At 36.2% G+C, this 21524-nt stretch overlaps 3 protein-coding genes across 4 annotated transcripts; all 3 read left to right on the top strand.

Moving 5' to 3' along the window:
• Window positions 1-134: 134 nt before the first annotated feature.
• LOC113041861 (traf2 and NCK-interacting protein kinase-like) lies at window positions 135-11920 on the top strand (the record flags this gene model as incomplete). The annotated part of the gene is made up of 8 exons (XM_026200427.1): window positions 135-345; window positions 562-705; window positions 829-963; window positions 2098-2198; window positions 2443-2592; window positions 3898-4057; window positions 5965-6104; window positions 7628-11920. Coding segments are annotated over 8 exons (1125 nt in total), but the record flags the coding sequence as incomplete, so codon positions are not given.
• Window positions 11921-12458: 538 nt separating this feature from the next.
• eif5a (eukaryotic translation initiation factor 5A) lies at window positions 12459-15049 on the top strand. Of its 2 annotated transcripts, none has more exons than XM_026201281.1 (5): window positions 12459-12579; window positions 13614-13804; window positions 13887-13991; window positions 14470-14601; window positions 14701-15049. In XM_026201281.1, the coding sequence occupies exons 2-5, from the start codon at window positions 13637-13639 to the stop codon at window positions 14761-14763; spliced, it is 468 nt and encodes a 155-aa protein (XP_026057066.1). In that variant the 5' UTR covers window positions 12459-12579; window positions 13614-13636; the 3' UTR covers window positions 14764-15049. The 2 variants fall into 2 exon arrangements, with proteins under 2 accessions (XP_026057066.1, XP_026057067.1); XM_026201282.1 differs by lacking the exon at window positions 12459-12579 and adding an exon at window positions 12818-12836.
• A 2106-nt stretch (window positions 15050-17155) lies between these two features.
• Window positions 17156-18607, top strand: LOC113042422 (60S ribosomal protein L22-like 1). Its single transcript, XM_026201284.1, has 4 exons — window positions 17156-17292; window positions 17668-17772; window positions 18126-18247; window positions 18347-18607. The coding sequence occupies exons 1-4, from the start codon at window positions 17215-17217 to the stop codon at window positions 18486-18488; spliced, it is 447 nt and encodes a 148-aa protein (XP_026057069.1). The 5' UTR covers window positions 17156-17214; the 3' UTR covers window positions 18489-18607.
• The last annotated feature ends 2917 nt before the right edge of the window (window positions 18608-21524 follow it).

Genomic DNA, 21524 nt, shown 5'->3' on the forward strand with positions numbered 1-21524 from the left:
AAAGTGCCAGTGCTGGTGCCTTTCTCCTCAATAGAAATGCTCAGATGAGGCACTTACTCTGGCATTAACACACTTTTAGTGGAAATGGATACTAATATTTACCCTGCTTAATATGACGATAAACTGCAAATAATAATTTAGACTTTTTGTTTTGTCACACAGCTCATTTTGCAGATGAACACCTCCGGCTGGAGCAGGAACAGGAACAAGCTCGACTAAATGAGGCTCGGAAAATATCTGTTGTTAATGTCAATCCCACCAATATCAGGCCACACAGTGACACACCGGAAATCCGCAAGTACAAGAAGCGTTTCAACTCTGAGATCCTGTGTGCGGCACTATGGGGTGAGTCAAATTGAACTCGAAGTGTCTATTTAAGTGTCTATAGAACTAGAAGTGTCTATTTTGCTTGTGTGGATGTACAAAACTACTTGTTATATGTAAAGCGACCTTGAGCTACGGAAATGCGATATGTCAAAAAAAAAAAAAAAAGAATACTCTTCAAATGAAAGTACCTTCATAAACTACAAATTGTTTTTATATTATGTCTGTTTGCTGCAGGAGTGAATCTGTTGGTAGGAACAGAAAATGGGCTCATGTTACTAGATCGCAGCGGTCAGGGCAAAGTCTACAATCTGATCAACCGCAGGCGCTTTCAGCAGATGGAAGTTCTGGAGGGTCTCAATGTCCTGGTCACCATATCAGGTGAGTTCTTCATCAGCTCTCTAGTTGTCTGTACAAAGATCTGTTTTATGTTGTTGGTTTTGTTAGATCTGTGTGTTATCTGTTTGTAATGAGTGGTCCATACTTCCTTTTTTTTTTCTGTAGGCAAAAAGAATAAACTGAGGGTCTACTATCTGTCATGGCTTAGAAACAGGATACTTCACAATGACCCTGAGGTAGAAAAAAAACAAGGATGGATTACCGTTGGTGACCTAGAGGGATGTGTCCATTATAAAGTCGGTATGTTCTTTCTCTCTAAGTTATTTTTGCCAATTTATAGAACATGAGCAATTAAAGGTGCAATAGGTGATTTTTTTTGTTATGCTGGTTGAAAGTCTCTTCACACCCCATAGTAATTATGTTAAGTGGTCTACATGTATTTATATATATTCTGTGGAAGACGTAGGACCAAGAAATGTGCTGTCCAATCAAAAATATTCAGTCTGTATGTATTGTAGGAATGTTGTCTCTAGTCGTTCGGGTCTGTGTGTGTGTTCATGCGTTCAGGGGGCGTGGCTTTGTACGGCGGTTGCAGGGAGGTTGGGAACGTACGCTTTCAATGCTATCAGGCTAAAGTTGGCATTTTCCAAGATGTTCTACTGCACTTTAAATGCTTCATAACTAAATGATGTGTCAAAATGCTTGTCTTTGCAAGTATTCTCATAAACACTAATAGGTCTGAAAGTTGAAAGCAAATAGCTGAGAAAGAAAACAAGCATAACAGTATATTGGATCCGGGCAGCTCTTAAAGTGACAGCTGTCTAATATTCCTGCTTCTGTCGTTCATGTTAATCAAAGAAAGAAAATCTCTCACTGCTCTTGACTAAATCAATTTTTGCAACTTCAATTAAAATAAAATCAATGTTTATTTACACAATACAGAATATGCAGTATTGTTAACATTTGATTATGCAATGTATGTTGAATTTTTATTTATTTGTTCTACTGTAGTTTTTTTTTGTCCTGTAATTAGTTTCTTATTCTTATTTAATAACTGACTGATTTCTTGTCTTTAGTGAGGCCTGATTTTTTTTTTTATTTTTTTTTTTATTTTTTTTATTTTTTTATTTAGGCTAGTATTAGCCTGTGTGTGTGCACTTTGGATGGGTTAAATGCAGAGCACGAATTCATGGGTCACCATACTTGGCTGAATGTCATGTCACTGTAGTTTTTGTGATATTGACACTGGTGACAAACATTTCTATGGTATTAAAAAATGTTGATATCATAAAGACCTTATTTAAAGCAAAAATAACTATAATGTGATAGAAGATTGTTATTATCCCCCACCCCTAATTTAGAGAGAGATATAGAGAAACAGAGAATGTGGTTTATTAAATACTAATGTGTTCACATGTATTTGTTATTTAACAGTCAAATATGAGAGGATTAAGTTCTTGGTGATTGCATTGAAGAATTCAGTGGAGATTTATGCCTGGGCTCCCAAACCCTACCACAAATTCATGGCATTCAAGGTAAGATAGATGTTCGATCCAGTGAGACCGTTTTAAGAAAGAGCATTTGTGTTTTAATTTTAAATGAACTGCATTACTTTATAAGAAAAACAAGTCTTAGAACTTATTTGGCAGGGCAGAGAACAAAATGTGTAAATGAAGTAGTTATTTTAGTACTTGTGACTAGTGCTGTGAGTGTTTCAGAGCAGATTTCTTTGGGAATACTGTATATTGTGCTTTCAGTGTCTGTTCTTTCTCTCCAAAGTCTTTCACAGATCTTCAGCACAAGCCTCTGCTTGTGGACCTGACGGTGGAGGAGGGTCAGCGGTTAAAGGTTATCTATGGCTCCAGCGTTGGTTTTCACGTGATAGATGTCGACTCTGGGAATCCGTACGATATCTACATTCCGTCCCACGTAAGTGACGACAGGCCGAGCGGAGGCAGCTCTCCCCTCCTTACCCTGATCCTAAGGGACTTTAAATAGGACGAGTCCTCTCTGGGGATACTGGAATGCACTGTAGTGTTGATGTCTGCATCACATATGTGCCTTATAATTACAGACATTGGCTTATTAAAGTACTTATAATGTATCTTTCTGTGCATTTATCCAAAAAAATCTATTTAAGGTTAAATAAATTCTAAAATATACATTACTGGTCAAAAGTTAAGGATAATTAAATTTTTTAAATTGTTTTTGAAATGTCTCTTATGCTCAGCAAAGCTGCATGATTTGCATGAAAAAAAAAGAAAAGAGGGAAAACGGTATTAAATAATATAAGTTATAATATTTAATAATATTACAAAGTATAAATACTAATACATTTAGTTTTCTATTTAAATATATTTAAAATGTATTTTATTGATGTGGTCTCAAAGCTGAATTTGTAGCAGAATATTACTGTTTTACTGAATTTAAGAGACTTCTTTACAAAAAAAAAAAAAAAAAAAAAATATATATATATATATATATATATATATATATATATATATATATATATATATATATATATATATATATATATATATATATATAATATTATTATTATTATTATTATTATTATTATTATTTCAAACTTTTAAACTAGTATGGAAAACTCAAATATGATGCTGCCACAATGACCTGTAATGTTTCTCCCAAGATTTAGCTGCTTTCTTTATGCAATATTTATTTTAAATATAAATAAGAATAAATAAATACATTTAATTAATAATAATAATAATTAATATATATGTGTTAGTAATAAAAACCATTCAAAGTGTTAATTTTGGAACCTGGTTACACAGTTTAGAGCAACACGTATGAATGTTCTGTGTGCAGATGAATGGTTATGAAGTTGACTAAAACAGATTTCATTACGCTGCACGCTACTACCATTATTGTTCTAACATTATCAAGTGTGATAGAAAAGCGTCTCCACTGTTAGAAGAAAACACGCCCCCGATCTCCGACCTTTGACAAACCAAACACATACATGAACCAAAGCAGCCATACCGTTCCGACGCCCCATGCTGGGCCGTTAGCAGGGCGCTCTTGGGTACGGTCGAGCGGAGGGCAGGGGTCTCGATTGTTGCAGCAGTTTCTCGAAGGGAGAAGCACGAGACATGACTGACAGGGCTGCCCGGGGGAGGTGGGGAGAGCATCACTTAGTGGGGAATGTTTTGCACTACGGCTCGTTTTTGTCACCCCAAGGCTCATCTGCGCCCACCCCTCCCTTCCCAGATTCAGGGCAGTGTTACCCCTCACGCCATTGTGGTGCTTCCCAAGACTGACGGCATGGAGATGCTTCTGTGTTATGAAGATGAGGGAGTCTATGTGAACACATACGGCAGAATCACTAAAGACGTGGTGCTCCAGTGGGGAGAGATGCCCACCTCTGTTGGTAGGTTTTGGTTGTTTATTTCACACAAAACGCTCCTGTTCTCCTTCTAGAGCCCTGATGGCGGTCTGTGCGAGAGCAACCGACCGTCCCCGACACCCCTCAGAATCTGAATCGGTCCTCTCACACAAACACGCATGTCTTTGTCCACTCATTGCTCTTCTGTCTTTCCTGTCCCTCACTTAATTAGACGATTAAGCCGCCCCACCCCACCCCGGCCCACCTAGACTAATCCCTGACACAGAGTGAAATGTTTGTCTGTATGTGTAGCACATCTTCTTGTGTACTGTTTTGTTTACCTTGTTAACCCAGTATAAGTCTTTGGTACTCATTTCCTTTCTGAGCAAAAGCCCAAGATTTGAGAGGGCTCCGATTTTGTTTAATATCATCCTTGTGTGAATCTCATTAAAAAAAAAAAAAAAATGTCTGGGTGATATTTCACTTTAAATTCAGAATAAAAAACATTAAGCCCATTTTAGGACCATGGTTTGCTATTATTATTGGCATATGCAAATGGAAAAATGTCTTTATTTATTTTTTAAATCGGCTTTTCATGAAAAAAATAATTTCTTAGTTCTTCCTCGAGATTTGCACAAAATTAAATATTTTCTAGTCTATATATTTAAATTGACTTTTCGAAAAATTATTAGAGCCTGTTTTAGGACATTATGATATTTTGCTATTATCATTTGCAAAAAAAATGTGTTTAATTGTCATTGAAAAAATATTGGGCCTATGCTTGGGCCTATGCTTGACTTTTTTATTTGATATAATTTTTTCACTCTTGGTTTTGGGGTGAAATGTAAACCGTTTTCTTGAGTTTTCCTATTCGATTTATTTAAATTGATTTTGGGTGAAGAAAATCATTAGACCCCATTTTTAGGACCCTTAAGATTTTTTTGCATTCTCATATCCTTATGCAAATGGACAGATGTTTAACTATCATTAAAAAAAAAAACATTTCACGATGCAAAAAATCTCGGTCCTAAAATATGCTTGATTTTTTCTTCATGCAAAAATTTCTTTTTCAATATTTTCTCTTGATTTTGGGGTGAAATGTGACCTGTTTCCATTAGATTTACCCAAAATTACAATTTTCTATCCAACATATTTAATAAATAATTTTACATTTAACCAGGAAAGGGACCACCATCAGTTTGTGTAATTATTGTTGTATTTTTAGATGTAAATATTGGTGTCTTTCAGCTCTTGCTTTAATACAATAATCACGCATCAGATATTGTGCCATGTGTTAATTAATTTCCAGCTTTAATGTTTGTTTGTATATGTGTTTTCATCTCTCATCCGTGCAGAATGTTAATGTTGTAACTCAGATGTCTTTTGTCGTTTGTTGGCTGATACTGAGGGTTCAGATGTAGACCAGCAGCCGCCCACCCCCTCAGTTCGGAACAAATTAATGTTTCAGCCAAATTATGTTCAACTCTTCAGTGATTCTGCACTCATAACAGTCAAATTCATAACTCATGCATTTTCTACACAAGATATCAGCAGCAAAGGAAGTCAAAACAACCAGATCATCATTATTATCTCTAAATCAGCCACAGGAAGTCCTCGGAGAAAGTTAGTGTAACGTTAGTATCCAAAGAGCTCTGGAATTGGACGCTATAGTTTCTTGTAGAAAATGAAAGCTTAATAAAATATCCATAACCACTGGTATTTAATTTGTGATGCTCAGAAACTGCTGCAATAATGACCTCCTGATGTGGGGTGGCTTTGGCAGGCTTGTTCTCATTGGATCTGGGCTAGTTTGGAGTTGCTGTTGGACGTCAGAAGTCGTTGAGGAACGGGGTGTTCTGATGATGTACTGCATTTTGGTGTCAGCGCTCTCCTGTCACATGTTTCTTTTGTCTTTTGTATATATTCGCCACCTTCCCCCTCCCCTTCTGCAGCCTACATCCACTCCAACCAGATCATGGGCTGGGGAGAGAAAGCCATTGAGATCCGCTCCGTGGAAACGGGACACCTCGACGGAGTTTTCATGCACAAGCGAGCACAGCGATTGAAGTTCCTTTCGGAGAGAAACGATAAAGTGCGTTACCTCCATGATGCAACTTGCTCATCCATGATCTTACTGTTACTTTTTTTATTTTTTTTTTTACTCGTTCTGTTTTTTGGCTAAAGTTAATGCTATATGACCCTGGAGCACAAATCCAGTTCTTAAGCTGCTAGGGTATATTTGTAGCAACAGCCAAAACAATCACTGAATGGGTCAAATTTATCGATTAGCATATTAAGTAAAGATCATGTTCCATTAAGATATTTTGTAAATTTCCTACCGTAAATAAATCAAAACCTAATTTCTGATTAGTAATATGTATTGCTAAGAACTTTATTTGGACAACTTCGAAGGTGATTTGTTTTTTTTTGCACCCTCAGATTCCAGATTTTCAAAGAGTTGTATCTCGGCCAAATACTGTCTGATCCTAATAAACCAAACATCAATGGAAAACTAATTTATTCAGCTTTCAGATGATGCATAAATCTCAATTTCATGAAGTTGACCCTTATGACTGGTTTTGTGGTCCAGGATCATATATTAAAAAAATTATTAACACTTCACTTTTAAATTATGAGAGTCTTTCTATGGGTCAGTGACACTATACACTAGGTTTGTTTGTTGTTTTTTTTTTTTTTTATAATGTAATTTATGTTGCTATAAATTACATTTACAATGTATCTATTTATTATTTTATTAATTTTCCTTTTTTTTTTTTTTGGTATCATTAACAATACTAAAGATTTAAACACTATACCTTCAAAATTACGTGAGTATTCATGGGTGAATGACATTATGCTTATTTTTGTTTGTTGGAGTTTATTAATTTATTTAGCATTGATTTATAATGTATTATTTTATAAAATCATTTTTAATGCTATAAAATAACAATGTCATAAAAACCTTTTGACCATTTTTGTACCTTCAATACTTAATAAGTTTTTGAAAGTAATGTTTGTTAAATTATTTTTTCAAACGTTTCTTTTTTTTTTTTACTTTTTTTTTTTTTTTTATCATGGATGCTATCATTTTTAATGCTATAAAATAACAATGTCATAAAAACCTTTTGACCATTTTTGTACCTTCAATACTTAATAAGTTTTTGAAAGTAATGTTTGTTAAATTATTTTTTCAAACGTTTCTTTTTTTTTTTTTTACTTTTTTTTTTTTTTTTTATCATGGATGTGTCATTGACCCATGTAGTGGATAACTTACATTTATCAGTGTTTTAGTATCATTGATATACTACTATACTATTACTATTATTTTATCAATAATTTAAATTAGTGATTTAAAAGATTTTTTTGTGTGTGTGTTTTTGCCATTTTATTATTTTTTTAAATATATTTAATGTATGATTTTTAGTTAAAGTACATCAAGTTAAACTAAATGAAAGTGAGAAATATTGCCTCGGCAACTAGCTGAAATAAAATATCTGTAAATAAGCCTGATTGGAAATTGAATGTAGACAGCCAAGGCAGTAGTTTGTAAGAGTTTGGTCCTTTGAATGTGAATAATAGGCAATATAATAATGTCCATTCCTCCATGTGTCGCAGGTGTTCTTTGCCTCAGTCAGATCAGGAGGCAGCAGCCAAGTTTTCTTCATGACCTTGAACAGAAACTCCATGATGAATTGGTAATTCATCCCCGCCCCTCCCTGCATTGTATCTGTGGACCTTTTCTACTTTATTGAAAAGTGTGAAAAAAGGAAAGACAGGAACATCCGGGTGTGCTGGATAATCTGGCAGACGGCAAAAAGACCAAGCCTTGCTGGGACCTTCTCAGAAGAGTCAAAGACAAACCCAAAATCCACACGCCCCCGCCAACAACAATGTAGAAGAAACAACCGGTCTGCGTTATTTTGATGGCTCTTTTATTAACATGCGTGGGGTTTTGGGGTTTTTGTCTGTACAAATCTCTATCTAGATTCTTCTGGAGGTGAAGACTGGAAATATGGGGAATAAGACCCACAGAGTAGAGTGAATATTTGTACTGTTAAGACACTTTTCCATAATAATTTGTCACGGTTGCGCTCGAACGTCAGTAAACCTCCCTTGCGGGATGTATCCATTGAGGCTGGTTTGTGTGATCAACCCTTTTTCTTTTTTATGTTTCAGCTTGGAATGCACACAGATATTTGTGTCATGTGGATATCACTCTAATGTCTGATATTTAAGACTTGTATGATACTTTGCCACATTATGTTGGAGCAGACAGACTTCAGGCTGTCCACAGAATGTCTTAAATATGAATTTGCAGAGCTGCTCGGTTTAATTTGTCAAGTCCAAAAGAAATGGATGTTAATGCATATTTCTATAAGGAAATGAAAATTCTACTTTTTGGGATGGAAATTGATGCCTGCTGATATTGGCGTATAATGAAACTTTATAATGATTCTGAATATTCATACTGTGCATTCCTAGTTTTATCCCAAAGCTCTATAGTATTCACATTTGGAGCCTGTGGTTTGGCAATGTTTTCCTTGTGCTCAGGGAGATGGTGCTGTCGATCAGACCTTTTACATTCATTTCCATTTTCTTTACAACTTATATTATGGGCGATTTAAAGGGATAGCTCAATTAAAATTGCCATTTCAGAACTGTAAGATTTTTGTTCCTCAGTTATACATAAAAAGAGAAGTTTATCACTCTTCAACGTCATAAAAGTAGTCAATGTGCACTGTATTTCTAGTTTCTGAAGCCATATGATTTTTTAAAAGTTATAGTGACAAATAACAGCCTGGACATTGACAAAAATATTTGAAAGACAATAAGACAATAAGGCTGTTTTACTGGCCCTATGAGAAAATAAATTTCCATATGGATTGGATTAGACCATTTTTATTTAAGGTCTGCGGAGACGATTCTTGAACGCTTTATCACCACAGTGCTTAGAAAGAGTCTAAATACTTCAACTGACTGGTAAATACTACAGAGCTTTCTGTTGAAACATAAAAAAATACATTAAGATTCTGTTTAGCGTATCAGTTTCTTTGTAAGAGTGTGTGTTTGTGAATGAATGATGAGATGTAATGCTTTCCACCAATGATACAAAAATAACCATTAACATACCAGCAATCTCAGTTGTTTTAGTATCAGGAGTAACACGTGTCATTAGAATAAGAATGTGCTGCAGTTTTGTATTTTTAAGTTGGTTTTCTCGTGACTTTCAGCAAAGTGCAATAAAGGCCAAGGGAATCGAGCCTGGTGAGTCGATTGCTCACCTCTCCTCATGATGGATCTCCAACTCTTTCTAGAGGGACATTCACTATCACCCTCTGTAAATATCCACTTCCGTTTTGGAAAAAGAGTCCTGCCTCCGAATCGAATGAATTTGAACTGTGAAGTTGTGACAGAAATGTGCGACGCTGTTTGTGGTTCTGTAAGATCCACAACCTTCACGTGAAGCGGTGAACGAAGGGTAGTGTTTTGTGAGTAGAGCTTCCTTTTAGGCTACCTCGTTTCTGTTCACCTGTTGGATCGGTTCAGTTTTCTGTGTGGGTAATGACTATTGATGCCGTAAATCAAACCTTTGTAAGTGAAACAATATAAGGCAATATTCCAGATCGTAGTTTGAAAAGGGGATTATTTATTCTCTGGAGGGAGGATGGGTTGTGTCTTCTTTTAAATGCAGCCAGTAGATCATTGAATTTTCAACATTATTCCATTATAATAGGTATATTTTCGATTGGCGATGAGGATGTTGTAATTAACAAATGTAAAATAAGGCTATGTTGTCATTCCATGTATATTCAGAGGTGATTTGAGTGTAGAGCGCCAGATAGAAATATTCAGAAATGAAAAAATAATAATAATATTCTTGGTGCAATGTCTTGTGTTACAGCCAAATCAAGTCCACACTTTAAATTAGCCTGATTCTTCAATTCGTGCAACTTTTTGATACCCACGGATGATTTTAATGGAAAATTCGTCTCTCTAATTATTTACACTTGAAGACATCCTCCGTTTATTTTTACTTTTTCATTTTTCTAGCTTTATTTGTATTTTTTTAATCAAATACTAATGTCATCATCACCATGCCAAGAATTGTAATTTATCAATTAATTTTCTTTCTTTTTTTTTTTTTTTTTGTTAGAAAAAGCACACAACTGACATTACTTCCAAATCCAATCCACTTGATAAGTTTTATTAAACTGTTTGCATTTTTAGGATTACACAAACACAAAAAAGCCTCTAACTGCAGAATCGCCAACTTGAAGTCCTTCCAAATGACGTGGCATTTTAATCAAATAGGTGGAATCAAGAAATAACAGTCCTTTATATACTTTTATATATTTTCATTACAGTTCTGTAAGGGCAATAGAGTGTGAAATTCACTTAACACAACTAGGAACTTTTGAGACTTCATGTTTTTTGTCCATCAAACTGTGAACTGAGTGAATGTGTGTGGAGGTGTGAAATGCTTATGGGGTCTTCCCATTCATTTCATCAACGGCTATGAGGTTAGTTGATCTCTTCATCTCTCATGCACCACCTTCAGTGGTAGAAAATCTTTCGACGTGTCCTTGACCTCATTTTCTTTCTTAATATGGACATTAATACTGTAAGTACATCCTTTATATTCAGGCCGAGCGGGTTTTGTTGTTTAATTTCTGTATTTCTCTTTTGTTTATGTGTATTAAAATTTTTGATTTATAGCACAACCGAGCATTCTGGATATTGGCTGTTAATTTTACGGTTGTTCCAGTGTGTGATTGGGTGTGTGTGATTTTAAACACTTATTTTTAAGCATGTAAATACATCAGTTAAACAAGAAATGCAGGTATTTGACATTACAATGACAAAATGGTGAGGTTTCAAGATTACAAGCCTTCTCTGTTACAGACATTTGAAGCTGAAACTGGGCATATGTTTTGTTCTCAAAATATGCAGGCTGTAGTATTTTATAAATAGATTTTTAAGGCTATTAAACTAGAGTTTTGTTCCAAATGTAGCCTGGACTTTTAAGAGATTGTGATCTCATCTAATCTGTGCCTAGTCCATTTAGTGGGTGTTGCATTTTATTGCTTACAATTTATTACATATTGTAAATCAAACAAACAACACTCAAGTCACTCAAGTCCCCTTTGTGTCACCCACAAAACCCACAAAAAGAGCTGAATCTTCTAAACCAAATATTTTATGGTTATAAATACATTTTTTACAATCCAGTTTTCTTGATATTCTGATCCATTTTATTTATTGTTATGTACAGTGCTTTAATGCTGGTATCTGCATTTAGAAAGAAGCAGTATTATTGCTGCTGCTTTTTAAAGGGACCGTTTTCTTCAGTTGTATTCTGGATTAGTTTGTTTTAGAGAAATATGAAATCTATATTATGTCAGAGATGCTTTAATATGAGTGCTTTATTTGACTTTTTTGTTTGTTTTCTCATTTGAATGCAGTATTGTTTAGTGCTTTTTCCTTATGAAATAAATTCACCCCTGAAAACTGCGAAAATGTTATACCATAGGGTTGTTTGTGGATCTAGTCTTGTTAATCTAATACTCAGTGTGTTTATGTTTAAAGAGGAAAACCACAGAGAGAAGACTGCATATCAAATGTGATGGCAAAGCAGGTTGGTGGATCAGTCTAGAAAAGCTATAGCAATAATGAGCATTACTGATTTTGTCAGTCTTCATGTTAGACCCTTTTCTACTTTGACTGAAACTCCAGTTTTTGATCTTATTCAGACGGAGTCAAGCGTTTCTGAAAGAGGAGAATGTGAAATGGAAAAATGGAAATTTTAAATTTTGGAAACTCACCCATTGTGTTCACTTGTCACCAAAAACTGACCTTTCCTTTGCTTTTTTTTTTCTTTTTTAAGAATAAATTGACACCTTAAACCAGACCGTGTGCTGTTCTTTTTTATTTTATAATAGATTCTGTAATATTATTTTATAATAAGAATTATAAATTAAATTGCATATATGAAATACTAAGTATATTTTCATAATAAGCCATCTATTGTGTTTTGTCTTCTGCAATTTGGACGTTTGTTGCAAGCCTCTAACCTATTGTCAGCCAAAAGATTGTTTTTAAAAAGACGTCTGCAACCAAGCATGCATTTAATTATTAAAAATTAATACTGTGAAACATTATTACAACTTTAATGTGTTCTAATTTAATAGCCTGTATTTTAAGATGTGATTTATTTCTGTTATGGCAAAGCTGTATTACTCCAGTCTTCAGTGTCACATGATCCTTCAGATAACATTTTGCAAGCATGAGCTTAGTTATTCTTCCCTTTTGGTCGGCAGTGCGTGTGTACACACACACATCAAATGACGTTTTAGCCAGCATGCTGACGTTTTAGCAAGCATTTTGCATGCTTGCTAAAATGTCATTTAACGTAAAAGTGGCATCCTAAGCGCTGAGAGGCACTAATCACAAACTACAGGCCCAGTTTATCCTCGCGTCTGCAGAAGAAGAGGAATCCCGCCCACTATACGGATGCCGCATTAAAATTGGCCGCGCTTGCGCGTTGACGTTCCTTTTTTTTCTTGGAAGTAAGTGCTGCATGTAGCGTGTTTGAATTGTGACGAAAGATTACACCGAACTTTTTAAGTGTCGGTGCCGGTTTTTAAAAAGCTGTCGGGCTCGAACGCGTGCTTCTTGCTGTTGAACGTAACCGGCTCGTCTTGAGAAAACGCGTTGCGGCGGTTCTTTAAGGAGCGGCTCTCTAGTTCGCAGGCCGCGAGCAAGCACAGCACAGCACAGCACGCGCGAGGCCTTTCCCCGCGCGCACTGACTTGACTGAAAAGAGGCACGTGAGAAACTTGGGCTAAAACCGCACAAGATCCGTTTATCCTTTGTTACTTTATAGTTTGCCGGTCGTTGTTCTACTATCTGTGTTTCAAATGTTATTCTGTTATACAGAACGGAAGAACGGGGCGTTAGCCTCTTAGCCGAGTCATTGATCAGCGGCGAAACCACGTTGACGTGCGCCACGCGAATTAGACACGTTTCGCGCGGCGTACTGTTCGCTTTTTTGTAAACAGTGACGTGGAATTAACGAGTTCCTTCGCGTAGTATTGTTTTAGTGAGTGTTACTGATTAAAGTGTTATAAATTGCATTGGCATACCATCTGTCCTGATTCGGCGTGGTCTTTGTTTAAACCGAGTGCAAAATAGCGGCTGTTAAGTGTCATTTGACGCTCGTTAGGTATTTAAACGACACATTTTAAAACGTAAACAATTATTAGTTGAGGTTTGATCGAGTTTAGTCGTTAAATTGAATCGGATCAGTTATGTGGTGAAATAAGAGCAGCGTAATGCGGCAGGTTTGGCTGCTAGTGCAAACAAAAATCGATTTAAGTTTTTTTTTTTCTTCTATTTTTAGGAGTTGTTTAACCTTTTGGAGAGTGGTTTATAGTAAACTAACGTTACATTTTATCTTGCGCTATTAAGTTAGTAAACCTGACTATAGACAAGTCGTACATTGGAAAGTTTGCTCATCCACACGTGACTTGATCATGATGTTCTTATGTGTTTGAGAGCATTCTTAAATAAAAACGTACTAATGTCCAGTTATCTCTTTTAGTGCCCCCTGTTTAGATCCCCATCATGGCAGATCCAGATCTTGATTTCACCAGCGGAGATGCCGGGGCTTCGACCACTTACCCCATGCAGTGCAGCGCCCTGCGCAAGAACGGGTTCGTGGTTCTGAAGGGTCGTCCCTGCAAGATTGTCGAAATGTCCACTTCCAAGACTGGCAAGCATGGTCACGCAAAGGTAATATTTTGATTTCTTTGGCATGGCTGTTTTTAACCTACTTTTGTTTGTTATTAGTGTTAAGTACAATGTTTGTTTACAGGTTCACATGGTTGGAATTGACATTTTCACAAATAAAAAGTATGAAGATATCTGCCCCTCCACCCACAACATGGACGTGCCTAACATCAAAAGAAATGACTACCAGGTGAGATGTGCATGGCTTCATAAAATTCAAGCTTTATAGGGCGAAATTCACATGTCCTTTCTAATGGGAATTCATGTACTTCATTTACCCTAAAGTTGTCCTGAGCTTTTGTTGTGTGTAATAAAGGCAAACTTTGGTAAACTCTCCAAAACAGTGACTTTGGTTAGTTTTATTCAGGATTTAGATATCATCATGCTTTCTGTTATTGTTCCTGAATGCATTTTATGTTTTGCTTCATTTAATAAGCTAGAAAATTAAATTTGCTGGGGTTAGGTGAAATGTTGTTGTTGTGCATTTGGAGCAATATTAGAGAATTTTTTTTATTTTTTTTGGCTCTGCATATGTCATTTCATCTTAATTGGTTGTCTGAGAATCTTTTCCACCAGGGCAATAAAATATACATTTTGGCTTTTCATGATACTTTAGCCTAGATGCTTATTCCATTTCTTTTCCTTTAAATTGTCTTTTGCCCTACTAGCTGGTTGATATCAGTGAGGGATTCCTTTCTCTTATGATGGACAACGGAGACGTGCGTGAAGACCTGCGTGTGCCAGAAGGTGACCTGGGCAAAGAAATTGAAAGCAAATTTGCAGCTAGTGAAGAGATGTTGGTAAGCGCACCAGTTTGAATGAATACATTTAGTCCTTTTAGCTGTGTTTTTTTTTTTTTTTGTCATTGTAGCCCACTCATTGTTTTCTTTGTTTGGCAGGTTACTGTGCTTTCAGCTATGGGCGAAGAATCTGCTGTGGCTGTCAAACCCATGACCAAATAGGAAGAAAGACTGGGCTGCTCAGGCTGCAACATGCTACACTTTAACAAATCTCTTGCATTTGTTTTTTTTGTTTTTTTGGTTTTATTTGGCACCAAAGCTATGGCCTTCACAAACAACCTCAACATTTTTTTGTTGTGATTTGTGTTCCTTTTTTCTCCTTCCAATACTATGCTGGACTTGTGGGGTCAGTCAGCATTCTCTTGGGTAAGAGGTTTAATACTGTCAGTGTGTTTACCCCCTCAACCTCCCCCTCAAGTTATTACAAATTACATTCCTGAATGTTAAATAATGGGATCCATTTTTCCATTTGTGTTCTTGAATTTCTTCACCGTAATTAGTGTGCAGGATTTAAGCAAGGTGTTGCGAAGATAGGAAACCCCAACTGACATGGAACTTTTTTTTTTTTCCTCCCTCTCTGGGTGCCATACTTTTACTTTTCTCCTTACATGATCTATGCCATGCTGGCACTATAGTTAATTTCTCTCAATTGAAGGCCCCCCTCCTGCCCCAAAGTGAGATGCACACTGGTAGTTGGCACTTCCTTGTACTTGCAGTACTTTTAAAAGTACCTTTTCAAGTAAAAGCGCTATGACAGAGAAATAAACTCCAGCGAAATGTCCTCTTAAATGCCAGTCTCTTATTGTTCAGAAGTGGAAAGGATGTGATGGCCATGTGCGAATACCTCTGTAACGCAATAGCATAGTCATTGATGACCTTAAATAAAGTGTTGAAGCCTGTATTTGTCTCCAGGTAGGCTCCTATCAGTGCTGCCCCAGAATGAACTTGAGGACTAAATCTTTTTTGAGTTCTAATCTTCCTTTGTTCACCTGAGGCCTTTGTCACATGACTGGAGAGAGCAAAAAATAAAAACTTAATAGATTACTTTTCCTTTTTTTTTTTTTTTTTTCTCCGTGACACTTGATCAGGATTAAAACGAGCCCCAGAAGGCTGGTTAAAGGTGTTTTTTCATAGTTACAGCAGATATTCTTCTGGTAAAATTTAACACAATGTATTACAGTCTGGTGAATGAATATCCTACATGTGTAAATTCAGGGGAAAATTACCTAGTCTAACTTGTCTGGTCATTCTGGAAAAATCCATCAAATAAGGTGCTCATGTTATTCTAGAAGTAGAAAGTGTCTATTTTGATGCTATGCTTTTGGGTTCCTCACAACCTGCAATGTTTATTTTCTCCAACTAAAAAGGTATATACATTTTATATTACACATGTATAAAAACATTTTCAAACATCTATTGTATGGTTTTAAATGTTAAATAGATTAAAGAATTTAAATAGGCAAAATGACATGAGACATCATTTTAGAAAGTGAGGACAGTAACTAGGAAAGACTGAAAGCTTTGTTGGGTTGGGCTGGGCTGCCAAATCCTCTGCATGGGAGGAGCCAAATGCTCATTTCCCATTTGAGGCCTGGTGCCCAGACAACACTGACTGACCGAAAGTATTGCAATTCAGTACTGGAGACAGACATGTGGCACTGCAGTCTATTCAAACTCAATCTTCATCCACCTACTGGCTCCCACTGAGTGATTTCTCAAAGCCAATGTGAATTATATGTTGAGTAACATCTTAATGTGTATAATTCAAATAAATTAGTTTACAGTTTTGCTGTTGTGTAGCTGAGCAACATTAAAATGAAAATTGTATATACAGAAATCTGTACCTATCAAATTTGTTCAAGAGCAGAAATCTGCCCAATAACTGGCAAGTCAGGTTGTGCCCATGTGCTTCCTGAGGGCTCACTCAATATAGCCTTGTGTCTGCACAATGATGTATGAATGAGTCACGCTTCCTCAGTAGCTAAGCAGAGCCGGGTCTCTCCCTTCTCTATTCAATGTGTGTTCATTTTAATGCTTGAAAAGCCTAGTTGTGGTTTATGATTTCGTGATTGTTGTTTGTATGTTAAGCCAGCTACATCCATATACAATAATATCTACAGAGCCATGCAGCATATCTATGTTTTCCATACTACAATATGCACAAAATAAAATCATTATCAAAAGTCATACATAACTTTAAATGCTTGCATATACCTAGTGAAACAGAAATGCTATATGATACAATTTTATTATATTGCAATAATAAATGTTTCATGTATAAATATAACTTCACATTCAAAATGAACAATATTCTCTAATCGGTTCTTTCGATCAGTTCGTTTCGAGAAACTGATTCTATGACGTCAGTCGTCAGACATAATTACGTATTTTCCCTACTGTCTATGAGAAAAGTACGTTTTCATTGTGTCGTTCTGCTGTTTAGCTTACTTTTCTCCCAGTCTGTGAAATCTACATATTGTACAAATCGTTTATGTTATGTTTCACTGATTCATTCAAAAGAGCCGACTCATTCAAACGAACGATTCATTCACAAATCGAACGCCGCCGAACTGAAAAGTCCTCACGAATCCTTCCCTACTGGCAGCCAATCAAATGCGAGAAACCTTCGTGAACTCTTACGCGGACCTACGCCACTTCCTCTTTCACGCCAACCTCACCAAGATGGCACCGGTACGTGTCGACCGGAGACCGGTCTTAATAGTAAAATGCGTTTTATTTTTTGTTTTGTATGATTAAAATATGAAATACATTAAATGTATATGTCCTGTATTAACCAGAGTTATTTTTTTGCAAAAGGGATCATATTATTAAAACATTAGTTTGACTTTCTAGTGGGAGACACGTGGATGAGCATTTTAGCGTGACAACCATTCAAACGCATTTGGTTCACGATGAGAGAATTATAGTAGTGCGTTACATGTGTTAATTTGTTTTTATAAGATTATTCGTTAATAAACAAGTATGAATTACGAGTGCAGTATTAAACTGAGAAAAATATATTTTAATTTAGGACTTATGTATTTTCTTCTTTTTTTTTTTTTTTAGAAAAGGCAGACTGTTGTGAAAAAGAATAAAAAGGGTGTTTCCTGGAAGTTCACCCTTGATTGTACTCACCCTGTCGAGGATGGGATCCTTGACTCTGCCAACTTTGTAAGTTGTATTAAAAAAAAACGATGATAGAAACGCATGATTTATGGGCATGGAAAACCTGAAAATGTAATAACATTTCCAGACATGGTATAAAGTCTTTAAAATCTCTAATTTTAAATTTAAACTTTCTAACTTTCTAAATTTAAACATTCAAATTATGTTCCTTTAAATCTATTTGTTTCTGATCCAATTCTGATTTTTATTTTTATAATAATAAAGCGTCCTTTATTGCCTGTTATGATTGATGTCCAGGTAGTTACATCACTAACGCTGTGCCCTAACTAGGGTTCCCTTCCCTAGTTAAATGCCTAGGGTTCTCTTCCCTAGTGGTCATGCTGTTTTATTACTAACAGGAAACCTTTCTGAAAGAGAAGGTGAAGGTTAATGGCAAAACGGGCAACATGGGAAATGTAGTGCAAATTGTGCGTCAGAAGAACAAAATCAGCGTCGCATCAGAGAAGCAGTTCTCTAAAAGGTGAGATTCGGTACATCAGCTGACTCGGCAGGCTTATGTCTATTGTTAGTGTTCTTTTTAAAGTCTTTGTATGTGTACTAACAACCCCATGTTCCTCAGGTATCTTAAGTACCTCACAAAGAAGTACCTGAAGAAGAACAACCTGCGAGACTGGCTGAGGGTGGTGGCGTCGGATAAGGAAAGCTACGAGCTGCGCTACTTCCAGATCAGTCAAGATGATGAATCTGATGCTGATGAATGAAAGCTCTGTCTTGAAAAATGTTTGAGTGTATCAAGGTCCTGTATTAGCTGTCACATCTTCAAATGCAGGGCTGCTTGTTTCGATATCTGCTTGTAAATAAAATGATACACAGAAATTGAGTGGCATGTGTTTTCAATGGTAGTAAATGTTTAATGTAGTAGGCTTGATTTATAATCAAGGTGGAACAAGGATAAAAGAGTTCCAAAGGATTCATTAACAGACATGTTGCCAGTGGTGTCTGATAATAGAGATTATATTGTAGGGGTGAAACTAACTATTAATCATTACAGTAGAAGCAATCATTGCAGGAGTGTTATTGCAATATTTAAACAGTTTAGTTGCCTTATAATTTATAATTTTCTTTATAGTTTTTGTCATGAATGTTGAGGGTTTTTTAGGAACTCTGTAAATGTATCTGCATTTAATAATTTCTGAAGAAACCTTTCAGAAGTAAAAGAATACAGAGCTCCTTTGTTTTTTTCCCCATAATTTAATTGCATCAGAAGATGCAACAACTAACTGTTGCTTTAAGAATTGGGATTACAGAGGCCATTCTCAAATGTAATCGATATGAACGTTTGATTTTTTTATTTGATTTTGAAGAAAGATATGAAAACACTGAAAAAATGGTATGTTGTGTTGCAAGTTGAAAGTGTATTTTAAATGTGATTGATTACACATTTGAACTGTTTAAATTTGTTGTTAAATTAAGGTAAGATATTTTTTTCTGGCTGTTGACAGTATTTTCTGATTTATGGAATGATAAAATGAAATATCCAAAATCCACTTTGTAAAAAATATTTATAGTGATATTTAAATGTTTTCCTGTGGTGTCTTGCCTTTAATATTAAGTTATATAAAAAAAATGAATAGCTAAAATGCTATTACTGCCATTGATATTGATCTCCCAAATGTTAACCTTGTTAATTAAATCTCTCATTGATAGCATTACATTTTATCTTTAACAAATTCTTCACCTAAGGTCAAAGGTTAGTGAAAATCTTATCAATAGACCGGTAGAGCAATAGAAACGTCTGGAATTAAATGCATTTGCATTGATATGGTTGACTTTGCTATAAAGACCTTCAGTGTGAAAGGCAGCCAGAGCTAGAGCCTTTATCCTGTTACCAGGATGACATCTAATGCTCTGCACAGAGAAGAAGCTGAAGCAGCACTATGGCCCAGCAATGGGAGGAAACGTATTAGAGAGCGATTTCGTGCAACTTTGGCAGGACTCCTGGAGCTGGAGGTCTTGAGAGTTAGACACAAATTAATGGTGGAGACGGCCCTAGGAAAAACCAAGGTTGATCCTAAAGATTCAATGTCAACAATTATCCAACAGAGACCGCATGATTACTGGGTGGATAAAGACTCATTCAGACTAAAGCTCAAGCGCAGTTTTTCTGAAGAGGCTGTTAATGAAACTAGAAAATCCAAGGGCCTTTTGTCACGTTTCAGTCATTCATCTGAAGACCTGCTTCATCATCAGTGCCTGAGGGAAAGAAGCTGGCATAACCGAGAACTTCATTCGCACATGCAAAGTCAATCCAGGTCAAGCTCAGGTTTTTGCGACTTTGGAGATGTTTTTACCCCCTCTGACTGTGATGAAACCATCAGCTCTCTCTCCACCTCTTTGGCCTCCTTGAAATACAAGAACACTCTCGGAGATGGAGAATGTTTCGTGGATGAGGAACCTCAGAGGAGCCGACCCATTCTATTACAAGAGCACACAGGAGTTCAATCCCATTTCTCAGATGAGACGATTACTAAAGATGTTTTCCAATCTGTGGCGGATCTGTTTCCAGACTCGCACTGGCCAGATGTTTACGACATACTTCAATCCAAAGTTGTTTTGCAACCCACCTACCGTTCTGATCTTCCAGGTCACCAGGGCATGGAAGTGTATCGCTATCCCAGTCCACTGCATGCTGTGGCCCTGCAAAGTCCACTATATGCACCAAAAAGCCCCCAGAACAACTGGAAAAACAATGGAAGACATTTTTCCGGAAGCACTACAAGCTCTTTACTGAGACCATGCTTGAAGGTTTCAGAACATTCATGTTGTCTTGCAAAATCCACCTATTTATCATCCAACTTACTAAAGAAACATAGCAATTCTTTGGGCAGGAACATGGACGTTGAGAAGCACAGACGTGAGGAGATCATTCTGAAACGAGCCAGAGGTCAATTCCACAGTCATAGCGCTGCACCAAAAGATGGAGGAATGACCTCATGGCCAAAGAGAGGCATGTACCGCACCAGCTCCTTGCACAGAAACAAACCATCCTTCTATTCTTTTCAGTCCATGCATCTGCAGAAAACCAGAGAAGATGTGTGTGAAGCTGCAACGAGCACACCAACCACCATGCAAGCTGTGAAAAGACAAAATTTATAAAACATTACCATGAGACAAATACCTGCTTTGACCAACTTGATCATGTGCAAACAAGAGTCTTCAAAGTAATCCAAAGCTTAAAAGTAAGGACATGATGCACAAGAGAAATGGAAAAGACAAATGTGACCTGTTCCATGAAGATATTTTGTAAATTTTTGATTAGTAGTATGCTTTGCTAAGAACAACTTTAAAGGCGATTTTCCCAACATTTAAATTTTTTTTTTGGCGCCCTCAGATTTTCAAATAGTTGTATCTCAGCCAAATACTGTCCAATCCTAACAAACCACACATCAATCAATTGAAGCGTAATTATTCATCTTTCAGGTGCTATATAAATCTCAATAATAAAATAAAAATTAAAACCTTTATGACTGGGTTTGTGGTCCAGGGTCACAAATAATTGCAAATAACTGTTAGTAATTGTTAAAAACTCGTTTATTATCTGTGATCATTCAACGTGATTAAACAGTGCATGTAAAAACATTATCTTCCTCTGTGAATAAATCATATTGTTATGTGGCATGTATGTTATCGTATATTCTCTTTGCGAGAAAGCTCAACTATAGAGGTTAAAATTAGTTACAAAAATAAAGAAAATACATTAAAACACTAGCAAAGTAAGCCTATAATCAAATCACTCT

Source organism: Carassius auratus, chromosome 24 (genome assembly GCF_003368295.1).
Source record: "Carassius auratus strain Wakin chromosome 24, ASM336829v1, whole genome shotgun sequence".
Lineage (NCBI taxonomy): Eukaryota > Metazoa > Chordata > Actinopteri > Cypriniformes > Cyprinidae > Carassius > Carassius auratus.